Here is a 19,402-nt window from a genome sequence, read left to right as displayed (position 1 = left end):
TTGTGCTTTATACAAAAAAATCAAAACCACCACAAAAAAGGGCGGGCCTCATGGACTCTTGCTAATATGAAAGAAATGAATTTATCAGGTAAGTTCTTACATAAATTATGTTTTCTTTCATGTAATTAGCAAGAGTCCATGAGCTAGTGACGTATGGGATAATGATTACCCAAGATGTGGATCTTTCCACGCAAGAGTCACTAGAGAGGGAGGGATAAAATAAAGACAGCCAATTCCTGCTGAAAATAATCCACACCCAGAATAAAATTTTTATGAAAAAACATAAGCAGAAGATTCAAACTGAAAACACTGCCTGAACTACGTTTCTACCAAAAACTGCTTCAAAAGAAGAAAACACATCAAAATGGTAGAATTTAGTAAAATTATGCAAAGAGGACCAAGTTGCTGCTTTGCAAATCTGATCAACCGAAGCTTCATTCCTAAACGCCCAGGAAGTAGAACTGACCTAGTAGAATGAGCTGTAATCCTTTTGAGGCGGAGTGTTACCCGACTCAACATAGGCATGATGAAATAAAGATTTCAACCAAGATGCCAAAGAAATAGCAGAAGCTTTCTGGCCTTTTCTAGAACCAGAAAAGATGACAAATAGACTAGAAGTCTTTCGGAAAGACTTAGTAGCTTCAACATAATATTACAAAGCTCTAACAGCATCCAAAGAATGCAATGATTTCTCCTTAGAATTCATAGGATCAGGACATAATGAAGGAACCACAATTTCTCTACTAATGTTGTTAGAATTCACAACCTTAGGTAAAAAATTCAAAAGAAGTTCGCAGCACCGCCTTATCCTGATGCAAAATCAGAAAAGGAGACTCACAAAAAAGAGTAGATAATTCAGAGACTCTTCTGGCAGAAGAGATGGCCAAAAGAAACAAAACTTTCCAAGAAAGTAATATAACGACCAAAGAATGCATGGGTTCAAAAGGAGGAGCTTTAAGAGCCCCCAGAACCAAATTCAAACTCCAAGGAGGAGAAATTGACTTAAAGACAGGTTTTATACGAACCAAAGGTTGTACAAAACAATAAATATCAGGAAGATTAGCAAACCTTCTGTGAAAAAGAACAGAAAGAACAGAGATTTGTCTTTCAAGGAACTTGCGGACAAACCTTTATCTAAACCATCCTGAAGAAACTGAAAAAATTCTCGGTATTCAAAAAGAATGCCAAGAAAAAAGATGAGAAAGACACTAAGAAATATAAGTCTTCCAGACTCTATAATATATCTCTCTAGATACAAATTTACGAGCCTGTCACATAGTATCAATCACAGAGTCAGAGAAACCTCTTTGACCAAGAATCAAGCGTTCAAACTCCATACCTTAAAATTAAGGTTTTGAGACAGAAAGACTGGTCTTAACGGAAGAGTCCACAGCTGGCAAGAGGCCATCCGGACAAGATCCGCATACCAAAACCTGTGAGGCCATGCTGGAGCTACCAGCAGGACAAACGAGCATTCCTTTAGAATATTGGAGAATACCCTTGGAAGAAGAACTAGAGGCGGAAAGATATAGGCAGGATGACACTTGTAAGGAAGAAAATAATGCATCCACTGCCTCCGCCCGAGGATCCCGGGATCCGGACAGATACCAGGGAAGTTTCTTGTTTAGATGAGAAGCCATCAGATCTATTTCTGGGAGTTCCCACATTGAACAATCTGAGGAAATACCTCTGGGTGAAGAGACCATTCGCCCAGGTGCAACGTTTGGCGACTGAGATAATCCGCTTTCCAATTGTCCATACCTGGGATATGAACCGCAGAGATTAGACAGGAGCTGGATTCCGCCCAAACCAAATTTCGAGATACTTCTTTCATAACCAGAGGACTGTGAGTCCCTCCTTGATGATTGATGTATGCCACAGTTGTGACATTGTCTATCTGAAAACAAATGAACAACTCTCTCTTCAGAAGAGGCCAAGACTGGAAAGCTCTGAAAATTGCACGGAGTTCCAAAATATTGATCGGAAATCTCACCTCCTGAGATTCCCAAACCCCTTGTGCCGTCAGATACCCCCACACAGCTCCCCAACCTGTAAGACTTGCATCTGTTGAGATTATAGTCCAGGTTGGAAGAACAAGAAGCCCCCTGAACTAAACGATGGTGATCTGTCCACCATGTCAGAGAGTGTCGTATAATCGGTTTAAAGATATTAATTGAGATATCTTTGAGTAATCCCTGCACCATTGGTTCAGCATACAGAGCTGAAGAGGTCGCATGTGAAAACGAGCAAAGGAGATCGCATCTGATGCGGCAGTCCTAAGACCTAAAATTTCCATGCATAAGGCTACCAAAGGGAATGATTGTGACTGAAGGTTTTGACAAGCTGATATCAATGTTAAACTTCTCTTGTCTGACAAGGACAGAGTCATAGACACTGAATCTATCTAGAAACCTAAAAAGGTTACCCTTGTCTGAGGAATCAATGAACTGATTGGTAAATTGAACCTCCAACCATGAACTTGAAGAAACAACACAAGTCGATTCGTATGAGATTCTTCGAAAATGAGAAGACTGAGCAAATACCAAGATATCGTCCAAATAAGGAAATACCAAAACCCTGTTCTCTGATTACAGAAAGAAGGGCACCGAGAACCTTTGAAAAAAATTCTTGGAACTGAGGCTAGGCCAAACGGTAGAGCCAAAAAACTGGTAATGCTTGTCTAAAAAGAGAATCTCAGACACTAAAAGTGATCTGGATGAATCGGAATATGCAGATACACATCCTGTAAATCTATTGTAGACATATAATGCCCTTGCTAAACAAAAAGCAGGATAGTCCTACAGTAACCATCTTGAATGTTGGTATCCTTACATAACGATTCAATATTGATAGATCCGGAACTGGTCTGAAGGAATTGACCTTCTTTGGTACAATGAAGAGATAAAATAAAACCCCAGCCCCTGTTCCAGAACTGGAACTGGCATAATTACTCCAACCAACTCTAAATCTGAAACACATTTCAGAAATGCTGAGCCTTTGCTGTGTTAACTGGGACACGGGAAAGAAAAAATCTCTTAGCAGGAGGCCTTAACTTGAAGCCAATTCTGTACCTTTCTGAAACAATGTTCTGAAACCAGAGATTGAGAACGGAATTGATCCAAATTTCTTTGAAGAAAACGTAATCTGCCCCATACCAGCTGAGCTGGAATAAGGGCCGCACCTTCATGGGTACTTAGGAGCTGGCTATAGATTTCTATAAGGCTTGGATATATTCCAAACTGGAAATAGTTTCCAAACTGATACCGCTTCTGAGGATGAAGGATCAGGCTTTTGTTCCTTGTTGTGAGGAAAGGAACGAAAAAGACTATTAGACCTAAATTTACCTTAGATTTTTTATCCTTTGGTAAAAAAGTTCCCTTCCTTCTAGAAACAATTGAGATAATAATTTAATACCCTGGAAAGAAAGGGAAAGCAAAGTTGACTTAGAAGACATATCAGCATTCCAAGTTTAATCCATAAAGCTTTTCTAGCTAAAATAGCTAGAGACATATACCTGACAACTCTAATGATATCAAAAGATGGTATCACCAATAAAATTATTAGCATGATATAGAATAATAATAATGCTATAAAATTATGATCTGTTACTTGATGCGCTAAAGCTTCTAACCAAAAAGTTGAAGCTGCAGCAACATCCGCTAAAAATATAGCAGGTCTAAGAAGATTACCTGAACATAAGTAAGCTTTTCTTAGAAAGGATTCAATTTTCCTTAAATAAAGTACTATCTACCGTAGGAACAGTAGTACATTTAGCAGGAGTAGAGACAGCCCCATAACCTTAGGGATTTTGTCCCAAAAAAACTCTAATCTGTCAGATGGCACAGGATATAATTGCTTAAACGTTTAGAAGGAGTAAAAGAATTACCCAAATTATTCCATTCCCTGGAAATTACTTCAGAAATAGCATCAGGGAGATTAAACACTTCTGGAATAACTACAGGAGATTTAAAAACCTTATTTAAACGTTTAGATTTAGTATCAAGAGGACCAGAATCCTCTATTTCTAATGCAATTAATACTTCTTTAAATAAAGAACGAATAAATTCCATCTTGAACAAATACAAAGATTTATCAGTATCAGAATGATGATGTTCATTTAAAAATTCATCTGAAAAAAGAGAAGTTTTAAAAGACTTTTATGTAAACTAGAAGGAGAAATAACAGACATAGCCTTCTTAATGGATTTAAAAAATAAAATCTCATATGTTTATCAGGAACACTCTGAAAATTAGATGTTGACGGAACAGCAACAGGTAATGTAACAGTACTAAAGGAAATTTTATCTGCATTAATAAGTTTGTCATGACATGCAATACAAACAACAGCTGGAGAAACAGATACCAAAATTATAGCAGATACACTTAGCTTGGTAGCTCCAGCACTAGACAGCGATTTTCCTGTAGTATCTTCTGACTCAGATGCAACGTGAGACATCTTGCAATATGTAAGACAAAAAAACAACATATAAAGCAAAATTTATCAAATTCCTTAAATGACAGTTTCAGGAATGGGAAAAAAATGCCAAAGAACAAGCTTCTAGCAACCAGAAGCAATGAAAAAATGAGACTAAAATAATGTGGAGACAAAAGCGACGCCCATATTTTTTAGCGCCAAATCAGACGCCCACATTATTTGGCGCCAAAAATGACGCCACATCCGGAACGCCGACATTTTTGGCGCAAAATAACGTCAAAAAAATGACGCAACTTCCGGCGACACGTATGACGCCGGAAACGGAAAAGAATTTTTGCGCCAAAAAAGTCCGCGCCAAGAATGACGCAATAAAATGAAGCATTTTCAGCCCCCGCGAGCCTAACAGCCCACAGGGAAAAAAGAGTCAAATTTTTGAAGGTAAGAAAAAAATGATTAATTCAAATGCATTATCCCAAATATGAAACTGACTGTCTGAAAAATAAGGAAAGTTGAACATTCTGAGTCAAGGCAAATAAATGTTTGAATACATATATTTAGAACTTTATAAACAAAGTGCCCAACCATAGCTTAGAGTGTCACAGAAAATAAGATTTACTTACCCCAGGACACTCATCTACATGTTTGTAGAAAGCCAAACCAGTACTGAAACGAGAATCAGCAGAGGTAATGGTATATATAAGAGTATATCGTCGATCTGAAAAGGGAGGTAAGAGATGAATCTCTACGACCGATAACAGAGAACCTATGAAATAGACCCCGTAGAAGGAGATCACTGCATTCAAACAGGCAATACTCTCCTCACATCCCTCTGACATTCACTGCACGCTGAGAGGAAAACCGGGCTCCAACTTGCTGCGGAGCGCATATCAATGTAGAATCTAGCACAAACTTACTTCACCACCTCCATCGGAGGCAAAGTTTGTAAAACTGAATTGTGGGTGTGGTGAGGGGTGTATTTATAGGCATTTTAAGGTTTGGGAAACTTTGCCCCTCCTGGTAGGAATGTATATCCCATACGTCACTAGCTCATGGACTCTTGCTAATTACATGAAAGAAATGTAAATTTTGATGAATTAAAGTGCCCCTGTTTTTAATCAAATTTTTAAAAACCGGGCACTTTAGTATCAAATTTGACATACACTTTAAGGGCAATGTCCATAGTTTAGATTTTTTAGTGTTAGGTTTTTTATTTGGGGGGATTTGGTCGGTGGGGAGTTTTTACTGTTAGTGGGGACTTAGTATTTTTTAGAGGTAAAAGAACTGTTTAACTTAGGGCAATGCCCTACAAAAGGCCCTTTTAAGGGCTATTGGTAGTTTAGTATTAGATTAGGGGGTGTTTTTATTTTTATAGGGATATTAGTTTATGTTTATTTTTTTATTTTGGATAGCTTTGTTAATTTTTTCTGTCATTTTACTTTTTTTTTTGTAATTTAGCTTGGGCGTTTCTATTTTTTTCAACATAGACGGCCCTCTGGGCAGGCTTATTGCCTAGTACATATATAAACAAGCTTAGTGGGCTGACACTTCTCTGAGACTGTCACACACTCTTCCGCCAGGCACTGGGCATGGCAGCATTCAGTAATGCATAATTTTTAAACACAGTCGTCCCTAACTTTCTTTTCGAATAGATCTTGTTTTCTTTCTTCTGATGATCTGATTCCTGGTCTGTAGCTATGACAGGTCCGGTGACACTGACTGACAGGCTGCTGTCTGGAGTCTGGCCTCCTTACTCGGCTCCCTCCTGGAGTCCTAATGTGTGAGACTGTGAGTGTGCTCAACAGCAATCTACTAATTAAAAATGACTATTACTACAAGCCCAGTTAACATGCAATATGTCATAAAGTCAGCAATTAGATACAGCAAAAAACATTAACCCAGAAAAAAAAAAAAAAATAATACAACAAGCAGAGTCTGATTCATTTTGGTAAAATGTTATGCTGTTAAAAACCCATTTACTTTTTGCATGCATGTCATTTCATATTTTAAGATTCAAGCTGTAATTTTGCAGAAGAAAGGAAAAGGAAAATTATATGAATATATCCATAGTTGTTCATACATTTTAATCCATTAACAAGTTTAGTTTGGTTTGTTTGTTTTTCCCGTACTACAACATTTCTATCTTTATACTGAAAAAAATAAAAAATATATATTTAAACTGTTTAGTTAATTTTATGTTTAAAGAATTAAATGCAGCACTTTCAAATACCATTAAAAAACATCTTTCTAAAACAGATTTCAGCACAACATAGTCTCTAAGTGTGTACTTTGTTAATTAATACTTTCAGTTAACACTTTTTATTATATAATATTTTCTCTTTAACCAAGTGATGGTAAATCCTAGAAATAGTGAAATACTTGGATTTACCACTGGAACAAATTAAGGGGGAAGTATAAAATATTTCATGCTGAAAGTTCATTTATTAGTTTAAAGCGTTTACCGCACTGAGTGCCTCAGGCAGCTCACAGCAGAATACTATTTGGCTGTGAGGTGATCTTAGCAAATAGCATGCTAGCTATCTGGCATGGCACCAGCTGGCCCGCACGGCTATTGGGTAAGAGGTGGAAACATCACCTCTCAGCAAAAACAAAATGTATGCTTACCTGATAAATTTATTTCTCTTGTGGTGTATCCAGTCCACGGATTCATCCATTACTTGTGGGATATTCTCCATCCCAACAGGAAGCTGCAAGAGGATCACCCACAGCAGAGCTGTCTATATAGCTCCTCCCCTAACTGCCACCTCCCAGTCATTCGACCGTAGACAAGCAAGAGAAAGGAGAAACTATAGGGTGCAGTGGTGACTGTAGTTTAAAAATTAAAAAACACCTGCCTTAAAATGACAGGGCGGGCCTTGGACTGGATACACCACAAGAGAAATAAATTTATCAGGTAAGCATAAACTTTGTTTTCTCTTGTAAGGTGTATCCAGTCCACGGATTCATCCATTACTTGTGGGATACCAATACCAAAGCTATAGGACACGGATGAAGGGAGGGACAAGGCAGGCGCTTAAACGGAAGGCACCACTGCCTGTAAGACCTTTCTCCCAAAAATAGCCTCAGAAGAAGCAAAAGTATCAAATTTGTAGAATTTTGAAAAAGTATGAAGCGAAGACCAAGTCACCGCCTTACAAATCTGTTCAACAGAAGCCTCATTTTTAAAGGCCCATGTGGAAGCCACCGCTCTAGTGGAATGAGCTGTAATTCTTACAGGAGGCTGCTGGCCAGCAGTCTCATAAGCTAAGCGGATTATACTTCTTAACCAAAAAGAAAGAGAAGTTGCTGAAGCCTTTTGGCCTTTCCTCTGTCCACAGTAGACAACAAACAATGCAGATGTTTGACGAAAATCTTTAGTAGCTTGTAAATAAAACTTTAAAGCATGAACCACGTCAAGATTGTGTAATAGACGTTCCTTCTTTTAAGGATTAGGACACAGTGACGGAACAACAATCTCTTGATTGATATTCTTATTGGATACCACCTTAGGAAGAAACCCAGGTTTGGTACGCAAAACTACCTTATCTGCATGGAAGATCAGATAAGGGGAATCACACTGCAAGGCAGATAACTCTGAAACTAGGGTTGCACCAATACTGATACTAGTATCGGTATCGGTACCGATACCAAGTATTTGCATGAGTACTTGTACTCATGCAAATGCACCGATACTTAAACCAATACCTTCACTTCCTACCCATATTGCTATCTTGTGGCGTTTTTTCAAACTGCATGCTCCCATTTCATTTTAAACTGGAGTGGAGACTAAACTAAAAATTGTTTACTACTATTCTGCCAATACAAATTGCTGTTATTTGTATTATTGTAGGAGAGATCACTGTACCTCGTTCAGACAAACCCCTGAAGTACTGGGCAGTTAATAAACAGATTTCCAGCTCTGGCTAAAATGGGCCAAAAATAACTTTCTGCCCCATGCAGTAGTGTGGAAAGTGAAATATTGTTCAACTTAGAGCCGAACCTCCATACAAATGTCAGATTTATGTTATATAACAGCCCTGCAACCCAATTGCATCACCCCTTTAAATTTAATATTTTATTGTAATATTTTTTATTTATAAACATGTTCAGTGAACTTTGTGACAAATAAAACTGTTTTATTATATCATAATGTCTTTTGAATTACAGTCCTTTATAATTATAAAGAAGGAATCTTAAATAATTAGTCTGTATTGCGCTTGGTAAACTGTAACATGACATTAAAAAAAAAGTATCAGTAATTGGTATCGGCGAGTATTTGAAAACAAGTATCGGTACTTGTACTCGGTCATAAAAAAATGGTATCGGTGCAACCCTAGTTTATACTTTATAGTAGTGTCTATTACATTCAGTTATATGAAAATTGGTGTATATTGTCCCTTTAAGAAAATTATTGCTCCAGCAATAAATAAAACTAGAATGGTAGGATAAAAGAATCACTGCTGTAGAATGTACTTACCCATATAACAGTGCAAAACAATAACACACAGTAAGCAAATTTCTGAATGATCTACACACACTGAAGAAAGATATTGCACAATATTAGAAATAGAATAGTAGTCCACATATACCATTACTGTAGTATGCACCAACAATTAACAGGGTAAAAAAAAAATACCCAATATAGGGCTAGATTACAAGTGGAGCGCTATATTGGGCAAATTCGCCTGTTTACGAGCACAAATAACCAGCCATTACGAGCTTGCGTTAGCACTTAGCGCTTATAAAATTAAAGGGACACTGACCCCAAATTTTTTCTTTCGTGATTCAGATAGAGCATATAATTTTAGGCAACTTTCTAATTTATTCCTATTATCAATTTTTCTTCATTCACTTGCTATCTTTATTTGAAAAAGAATGCATCTAAGTTTTTTTTTTTGGATTCAGAACTATGGACAGCAATTTTTAATTGGTGGATGAATTTATCCATCAATCAGCAAGAACGACCCAGGTTGTTGCTCACCAAAAATGGGCCGGCATCTAAACTTACATTCTTGCATTTCAAATAAAGATACCAAGAGAATGAAGAAAATGTTATAATAGGAGTAAATTAGAAAGTTGCTTAAAATGTCATGCTCTATCTGAATCACAAAAGAAAAAATTTGGGTTCAGTGTCCCTTTAACCTGAGATCAGGTCTCTCGTTAATTTTTAAAATGTGCCCCAATTGCCACCAAACTTAAGTGTGCATATCATTAATAAAAATAAAAAAATATGATCATCTTTAATTTTTGTAATAATTACTACACAAAGCAGTTTTTAGGGGTTAAAGTGAGCCGGTAAGGGGTGTTAGAAAAAAAAAACGACACTACAGTGACTGTGTTATTCCTGTATATATATACAGGGAGTGCAGAATTATAAGTTGTATTTTTGAGGATTCATTTTATTATTGAACAACAACCATGTTCTCAATGAACCCAAAAAAACTCATTAATATCAAAGTAGAATAGTTTTGGAAGTAGTTTTTAGTTTGTTTTTAGTTATAGCTATTTTAGGGGGATATCTGTGTGTGCAGGTGACTATTACTGTGCATAATTATTAGGCAACTTAACAAAAAACAAATATATAACCATTTCAATTATTTATTTTTACCAGTGAAACCAATATAACATCTCAACATTCACAAATATACATTTCTGACATTCAAAAACAAAACAAAAACAAATCAGTGACCAATATAGCCACCTTTCTTTGCAAGGACACTCAAAAGCCTGCCATCCATGGATTCTGTCAGTGTTTTGATCTGTTCACCATCAACATTGCGTGCAGCAGCAACCACAGCCTCCCAGACACTGTTCAGAGAGGTGTACTGTTTTCCCTCCTTGTAAATCTCACATTTGATGATGGACCACAGATTCTCAATGGGGTTCAGATCAGGTGAACAAGGAGGCCATGTCATTAGATTTTCTTCTTTTATACCCTTTCTTGCCAGCCACGCTGTGGAGTACTTGGACGCGTGTGATGGAGCATTGTCCTGCATGAAAATCATGTTTTTCTTGAAGGATGCAGACTTCTTCCTGTACCACTGCTTGAAGAAGGTGTCTTCCAGAAACTGGCAGTAGGACTGGGAGTTGAGCTTGACTCCATCCTCAACCCGAAAAGGCCCCACAAGCTCATCTTTGATGATACCAGCCCAAACCAGTACTCCACCTCCACCTTGCTGGTGTCTGAGTCAGACTGGAGCTCTCTGCCCTTTACCAATCCAGCCACGGGCCCATCCATCTGGCCCATCAAGACTCACTCTCATTTCATCAGTCCATAAAACCTTAGAAAAATCAGTCTTGAGATATTTCTTGGCCCAGTCTTGACGTTTCAGCTTGTGTGTCTTGTTCAGTGGTGGTCGTCTTTCAGCCTTTCTTACCTTGGCCATGTCTCTGAGTATTGCACACCTTGTGCTTTTGGGCACTCCAGTGATGTTGCAGCTCTGAAATATGGCCAAACTGGTGGCAAGTGGCATCTTGACAGCTGCACGCTTGACTTTTCTCAGTTCATGGGCAGTTATTTTGCGCCTTGGTTTTTCCACACGCTTCTTGCGACCCTGTTGACTATTTTGAATGAAACGCTTGATTGTTCGATGATCACGCTTCAGAAGCTTTGCAATTTTAAGAGTGCTGCATCCCTCTGCAAGATATCTCACTATTTTTGACTTTTCTGAGCCTGTCAAGTCCTTCTTTTGACCCATTTTGCCAAAGGAAAGGAAGTTGCCTAATAATTATGCACACCTGATATAGGGTGTTGATGTCATTAGACCACAACCCTTCTCATTACAGAGATGCACATCACCTAATATACTTAATTGGTAGTAGGCTTTCGAGCCTATACAGCTTGGAGTAAGACAACATGCATAAAGAGGATGATGTGGTCAAAATACTCATTTGCCTAATAATTCTGCACTCCCTGTATATGTATATGCTTATATACACCTATATTTAGTTGTTAATATGTGTATATATACATATAAACACACACACACACATATATATATATATATATATATATATTATATAAGCTGCACCCAGGTGGTAAAACGCCATAGAACAGGCTGCCGGTTGTTTGTTCCTGTGAGTGTGCTTCTCTCTGTGTGTATTTATCTCCCTATGGGAAAAAGGGGAAACCAGATGTGGACTCATTGCTCAGTGTGCTTAGAGGAACATGGCTACACCTCACTGACGAAGTCCAATGAAGGCCGAAACGATCATCTGGGGTTGCTGTGTTGCTTGTTCAGAGAGGAATTGCCTGGTATTTCGGTGCTGGACTGACCGTAAAAGGCGGGATCAGACTGATATACTACAGGAAAGTTCTACTCTGTGAAAAGCATTACTGGGCTAAAAAAAGCTGCACCCAGGTGGTAAATCGCCATAGAACAGGCTAACAATGGTATTGAGACGGTTGTTTGTTCCTGTGAGTGCGCTTCTCTCTGTGTGTGTATATGTGTGTTTATGTGTGTGTATGTGTGTGTGTGTATATATATATATATATATATATATATATATATATATATATATATATATATATATATATATATATATTTAAATTGACCTGCCCATTGCTGCACAATTACCACGTTTGCTGCGCTAGGTTCTCAGCCGTGACTCAGGGCATGAGAACGAGGCTCCCAATGTAGTCTATGGAAGCGGGCTCTCGTAAGTGCAAAGTTTCCAGGCACTGTGAACGTGAGGTCAAGTTTGGATTGCGGCTAACTTGTAATGCAAATGTGCACTGGTATTACTGAGTGGAGTGCAAATATTGTGCTTGCACTACTGGGAGCTAGCTGAACACATCAATATCGACAGGCATATACGAGCAGCCACCAATCAGTAGCTAGCTCCCAGCTCCTGATCCTACCTAGGTATTTTTTCAACAAAGGATACCAAAAGAACAAAGCAAATGAGGTAATAGAAGTAAATTGGAAAGTTGTTTAAAATTGCATATTCTTTACCTATGAGAATCACAAAAGAAAAATGTTGGGATTCATGTCCCTTTAACACACAAAATCAAGTGGTGTCATCTTTATGACAGTGTATCCTAAAGAAGTCCCAGACCGTCTCCACCTGATAAATCTGAAACTTTATTAGAATATAATTAAAAATATACATGGAAGTAGCTAGAAAAATTAGTAATAACAATAGAATGTATATTTTTTATTGTACCAGGGGTAGCTGGGCTGGGATTTCTTTGGAATATGAAGTTGTAGTGTTGTTGAACTATACCCACAGGGCTCCCCGTTACCTTTAGCAGCGCTACATTATTTGCTTTGCAGCTGCCTGAAATCGCTAGTTGCATTACGTTATGAATATGCAAATCTGCTCATAAGCAATTTTCACAAAAACATAAATTATGCTTACCTGATAATTTTCCTTTTCTTCTGATGGGAAGAGTCCACAGCTGCATTCATTACTTTTGGGAATACAGAACCTGGCCACCAGGAGGAGGCATAGACACCCCAGCCAAAGGCTTAAATACCTCCCCCACTTCCCTCATCCCCCAGTCATTCTGCCAAGGGAACAAGGAACAGGGTGAAAAAAAGGTACCAGAAGAACAAAAAATGACTGCAGCCTCATAGACAAAACATGGACGGGAGCTGTGGACTCTTCCTGTCAGAAGAAAGGAAAATTATCAGGTAAGAATAATTTATGTTTTTGTGAAAATTGCTCTTCTTAAACGGGAAGAGTCTACAGCTGTATTCATTACTTTTGGGAAAACAATACTCAAGCTAGAGGACACTGAATGCATACAACGGGTGGGTACAAAAAGGCGGGCCCTTCGAAAGGCACCACAGCCTGAAATTACCCGACACCCTATAAAATATAAAACGACACAGGCACATTAGTTACACCACCAGCAAAGCCGAGCTAGAGACCACTCAGTCCCAAAGTCCGTCGAGCACAAACAGCCTCCGAGGAGTCAGCCTCGCGGCTCTTGACTCCCATGAAGAGAACCCGGCTGAAAGAAAAAGGACCGCTACCTGTCCCCAAAAGGTAGAACAGATTCCGAGGAGAAATCCAAAAGGATCATTCCACACGGCTCAACAAACATAGAACAACCCACGGTTGTCTTACGATAGTAGCGCCCAGGGAGACGAACTCCATAGAAACACAATCCATACTCAGGGAACCACGTCCCAAAGAGGACTCGAGGGACACCCTCATATCCATGACACAGTACCATATCATAAGGTACTCCAGAAACACATGAGTTCCTTGTTGCCTCGTATCAGATTGAAACCTGCAGGCTAGGCAAGCATAGCTGCAGAAATAGGATAACTATCCCAGCAGTTAGCAAAGAGCTCTCCAACAAACACCAACCATCTGAACAGGAACTCTCAATGACCAGCTTCTAGGTAGGAAAACTGACTCGGCCATCGTGGAACCCAAACCACCGAAAGACGTTTTAAAGCCTGCTAGCACACATTCAAGGTGCAAACAGCTGTAGCTGGTTTCAAACTGAAAACCTTCCAAAAACACAACAGCTCTCCGAATACCGGGCTCCAAGGTACGTCCCCTCCCAGCACCAGACGCCGGTAGAAAAAAAAAAAAAGAGGAAGACATCAAAATTTCTAGAAGAAAAGGGTCAACACGCATAGGATTAACCGATCCCCGACCATCCCTCCAGGGTAATGGTCCCAGCCCAAAGGCTAGTCAAAGACCGAAGACAAGAGTCCTAAACCTCTGGAAGAAAAAGGATGGATCTACGAGGAGAAAAAATCCCGAGAAGAGCTCTGACCTCTACTACAAACGGCATGCTACTGTGAGTCAGGACAAACTTTGTGCTTGGGTACGAGACCCCCTACATTGCTGCCTTCCCTAAAGAGGAACACTTCCCAAGGGAAGAGTTCTCAGACCCCAAGCATCGAAATATCAGAATCCAACATTTAACAGGAGCCCAATCAGGGTTCAAACTCCCAGCCTCCTGCTGCAGGAACGGTGGAACCAGTTACTACTCCACATCTCCCTCTCCAGAATTCTGAAAATGCAAAAAGGGAAAAACCCATACAAGGCACACAGTTTGCCACAGATACCAAGGTAACTTCGAACAAGGAGAACCCATCCCCCACTCTAGGAGAGAAGGGGACTAAAGCAACTGAAAACCACCCTACCATATAGGCGAGACTCCTCGGCCATATCGCCAACCCAGTTGAAAGACACCTGGAGTCTACCAGGAACATCAAATGCGCCAGAAGACCGGTAAGGACCTGTCAGAGAGACCTAGAACCTAAGCCACAGGCAGATAGGCATCTCCCATGAGAAACAGAGCCCCACCCACCTCAGATAGGCACGCGGGACCACAAACACCTAAGGTGAGACCGAACCGTCCACACCCAATCTAGGGAGAGGCATGGTCCTAGGCCAGAGTCCTCGAAAAACGGAATCGATCCAAAGATCTAATTTCCTGAGGAACCCTAACCTGCCTCCTATGATTAGGAGAGCACCATCTAAAGTCTGTAGACTTGGCAATCTAGCAACAGCCTCAAACCCAAGAGTCTGAAAGAACTCCTGAACAGTTTAAGAATTCGGCACCCAATCTCGTAGACTAGCGTAACCACGTGTTACACACGCCGTCAAGGTAACAACCAACAGCCGAAGGTGAATGTGAACCCTGGACCTTGCTTGCCATCCCAGTGAGTTAGACGTAAATCACCCTCCACAAAGGAAACTACAGTTCTGAGTCCCAAGGGACCTGAAAGAACCATGGCGACAACTGAAAAGACAGATCCGTATTCCATGCGAGTAGCCAGAAAAAGCCAACCTTAGATTGGCACTCACAACCCTCCATTCAGAGGCATTGTAGCTACACACTAGGCCTCATACCTCAAAATAGGATCCGAGCCCTGAGTCCATTTCAATAGGCCAAGTGACAATCAGAATCCGAAAGGATTAAAATCAGCACCACGTGGGTGACATGAACCCAGGTAACAGCAGATAAGCGTCCGACCAGTACCTGCCTGGCATAAGAAGACTCCAGAACTGTCCAAGGTCTGAGAAAATTCGACCGAAGGATCGATAAATGAACTTAGAAAACATAATACTATTATTAAAAAGTGCGCAACTTCCGTGGAAGTGCCCACGCGATCACAAAATCGCAAGTATCGGTTCCAGAGAAAACGTTCTCAACAATGGAAGTCTAACAGACAGGAGCTTAAGAAAAACAAAATAAACACATCCATCCGGATCAAAAATAAAAGGAAGGCAGCACCCATCGGGTGAACACCCAAGGTGAATAAGAATGCCAACAAGACAAGCCGAACAGAGGCCCTATTCACCCAAGCTCAGAACTGGAACGAAACATAAATAAATAATAAAAATGGAGACGTTAAGGAGATTGGCTTCATCCCCAATCGTCGCATCTAGTTTGCCATCCAGCATCTAAGGCCTTGGATCCCTCGGCCCACTAGGACTGGGATCCTCTAACATTGTCAAAACGTGCCAGCCTATAATGGAAGGTAAAGTCATCCCTCGTTGGATAAACAAAAGACCCTGAGCATGGGGCCCCTGAAGCCTCAGAGGCCAATGCTTCCCCAGGAGGCCGAACTGAATCAGGTGATCCCATGGCTGACGGGCCCTGGTTAACAGAACACGGACAATATCTTAGAAATATTTCACTTGGGAGATATAAATGAGTCAGTGCCATAGAAATGGCCCTGCAGAACCGTGCCGTAACCGCTGGAGGAAACAAGCCACCCTCCGGAGAAGGAGTAAACACCATAGGGACACCTGCTTGCATAGCCGAGAAAGGGTCTGGGGCATGTGCCTCACGGGACATGGAAGCCTCGGAGGCGGCTGACTCAACGCACACTAAGCTCCCTGATTCGGGAGAAGAGAGTACTCAAGAACGGCAATCGGAACATAACTGATGGGCAGTGATTACTCTGGCCATTTCATATTCCTCACAAGATGCATTCTCCTTCGGAGACATCTGTGTCTAACAAATCAGAATCCTCCATAATCTTGGGATTACAAAAATGACAAAAACTAACTGGCACCCTTTCTACACACCCAATTGCTGGGGCACTCACCACATCCTGTGAACCAGACAACCCACGAGCTAGACTCTCTCTGTCACAGCCACAGGCAGCATTTGGAAGTGAGAAACAACGTAAGCGCACCCATCACGAGGTGCACCGTGCCAGTCACAAAAAGGGCATGCAATCTCGAGAGATCGCGTCATTAAGATAAGGCCATTATGTTCCAAAAAAGCCGTGTGCCTAGGGATTGCTACACATTAGCAGATAGAACCATATAACAAACATGATTAAAGCCCCCCTGTTCAATAACCCCCCTCAGTAGATATTAACCCATGATTCCTTATTAAGATAAAAGGAGTCCCACTGGGACCCTACCTTGTTTCGTTTACAATACATTCACATATCAAAATAAAATGAAACAATTTTACCGGAATCTACGCCGTGGAACAGGAACACGGCCCTTCAAGTGTGACAGATAGTAGCCTCACCTCTGACATAGACTTGAGTGAATAAAAGGTAGGCAGCGAAACTCGTCAATGCCGATTACCAAGGAGCTGTTAATATGAGTCGGATGGCTTCGCAGGAAAACTCTCCCTGAATCTCCGGACTCTAACTTTCATCCATGCTCTCACTGAGAGCCTGACAGGATTACTTAAAACCCCAGTCCCATTGCGAAGAGTACTACCCTCCATGACACTCCCCTCCATGACCCTGACACTTCTCTGCCAACCTCCTGTGACGAAAGGTAAAGAATGACTGGGGGATGAGGGAAGTAGGGGAGGTATTTAAGCTTTTGGCTGGGTTGTCTTCTCCTGGTGGCCAGGATCTGTATTTTCCCAAAAGTAATGAATGCAGCTGTGGACTCTTCCAGTTTAAGAAAACCTGTGAGTTGATTCAGTTTTTTTTTAACAATTTGTACAGTTTGGGCAAATGTGCACTAGTCTTCTTGTTATAACAACATAACAGCATTTAAATTTGATATATAATACTTAGCACTGTTTTCCTTGCTGGGCATGAAGTTGCTGTTTTAGTGTGTCATCTTGTCAGGTGCTCACCATTCAAAACAGGGTAAGATATTTAAAGATTTTCTAGCTCTTTGCGCAAAAATACTACCTGCTTATTATTATTACTGCTTGTCACCTAAAAACACATTTTTATCCGGTTAGAAGTACAACTTATGTATATGTGTGCGCGCATGAGAGTAAGCGTGTGTAACCAGAGCTGAACAACTGTACGAGAAGGACTCTAAATTAATACTTACTGCGGCCTGTTGTCGCTTCAGCTTGTCTCTGTACTCCTCTATCTCTTGTAGACTCAGAACTGGGGGTAATTTCTGAAATGATTAAAAGTAAAAAAAGAGAAGGAATGACATATAGTGAGGGCATTAAATAACTGCTTAATGGGCTATAATAATTAAAACAATTACATGCTGTAGTTCATTAGAGTATGTCATTTTAAGACTATTGTCCTGCACTACTGTGTGTTTAACCCCGGCAAGACTGTTAAATACACAGTAGAGGTGCCGTTTGGGACTCCCAGAGCACTGCAGTTCCCAAACAAAACCCGCCGCTGATTTACTCAGCAGCGTTAGTCGCACAACTCAGATTGGATCAGCAGAGCTCCGTAGGTCCCGAATGGCTCTTCTACTGTAGGGTCGATAGTCTTAAAATTACATGTGAATTAGCACATATACATTTTCAACTATTATGGCCCTTTAACCATGTGTGCTAAGCTGGTTTTGCAGTTCATATTTAAACACTTTTAGAAGTAAAGTTTGTGCGAATAAACTATACAAACTATATATAGCTTTTTTTCAGCACACCCAGCAGATTCAAAATATACCATTATTATAAGTGTACTGTATGTATCATCAGGTTTAGGAAATAGCACGTAAAATGTGAAAAAAGTGTGTTTTTTTTTACCTCTGACAATAAATAATAGTATGTAATTTTATTTTTCTATCATCAAAACCTGTGTGGATAAATATTTGTAGTAGGTAACCTGTCTGAAATAAGCAGAAATTAAGAACATTTCTGTTTTGTTCCACTGTTTTATTGCAGGCATGTCAATTTGATAAATTATCAAAAACAGCATCTTAGAATTTACTGTACTGTTTTCAGCAATTAAACAGTTCTAGCCACCTGAGAAATTAAAATGGGGTACACAAAGCACACATTTGCAGAAAGTACACCCTTGGTACATCAAATGAGGGCTACAAGTATTTCTAGCATGAATTTGGGGTGCACATCAATTAATGGAATAAGTTTCATTTCTTAAAATAAAAAAATAAAAAATAAGCAAATAGCCATATTCCACTGATAATTATATTGTCTATTTTTGTGCTAGCAATACATGTAGCCCCTCATTTGATGCGCCAAGGGTTGTACTTTCCAAAAATGTGTACTTTATTTAGCGTATCTTAGTTTTGCAGGTTTCTACCGCTGTCTGATTGCAGACATAACCCATAAAAGTTGAAAGGCTATTTGTCTAGACGATTTCAAGACTGCCAAGTCTGCAATTAAACAATTCTAGCCACTTGGAAAATTAAAATATGGTACACAAAGCACACATTTGTAGAAAGTGCACCCTTTGACGTATCAAATGAGGGGCTACATGTATCTCTAGCACATAATTGAGGTGCGCAACAATAAATGGAATATGGTGCTTTGCATAAAAAAGGAAATTTATTCTTACCTGATAAATTTATTTATTTTCCGATATGACGAGTCCACGGATTTCATCCTTACTTATGGGATTACGCCTCCTGTTTAGCAGGAAGTGGCAAAGAGCACCACAGCAGAGCTGTATATATAGCTTCTCCCTTCCCTCCCCCTCCAGTCGTTCGACCGAAGTTAGGAAGAGAAAGGAAAAGCCAAAGGTGCAGAGGTGACTGAAGTTTAACAAAAATAAATACCTGTCTTAGAAATGACAGGTTGGGCCGTGGACTCGTCATATCGTAAAAGAAATAAATTTATCAAGTAAGCATAAATTTC

At 40.0% G+C, this 19,402-nt stretch overlaps 1 protein-coding gene across 1 annotated transcript in view; it reads right to left on the bottom strand.

Moving 5' to 3' along the window:
- The window catches only part of VPS50 (VPS50 subunit of EARP/GARPII complex), a 994,344-nt gene that overhangs the window by 909,636 nt on the left and 65,306 nt on the right, over positions 1–19,402 (bottom strand). Inside the window, exon 4 of the mRNA XM_053714049.1 lies at positions 17,671–17,742. Coding sequence (XP_053570024.1) covers positions 17,671–17,742 — 72 coding nt within the window. The remainder of the gene's footprint in view (positions 1–17,670; positions 17,743–19,402) is intronic.

This window comes from Bombina bombina, chromosome 5, assembly GCF_027579735.1.
Source record: "Bombina bombina isolate aBomBom1 chromosome 5, aBomBom1.pri, whole genome shotgun sequence".
Taxonomy (NCBI): Eukaryota; Metazoa; Chordata; class Amphibia; order Anura; family Bombinatoridae; genus Bombina; species Bombina bombina.
This window is presented reverse-complemented; position numbering and strand designations above follow the sequence as displayed.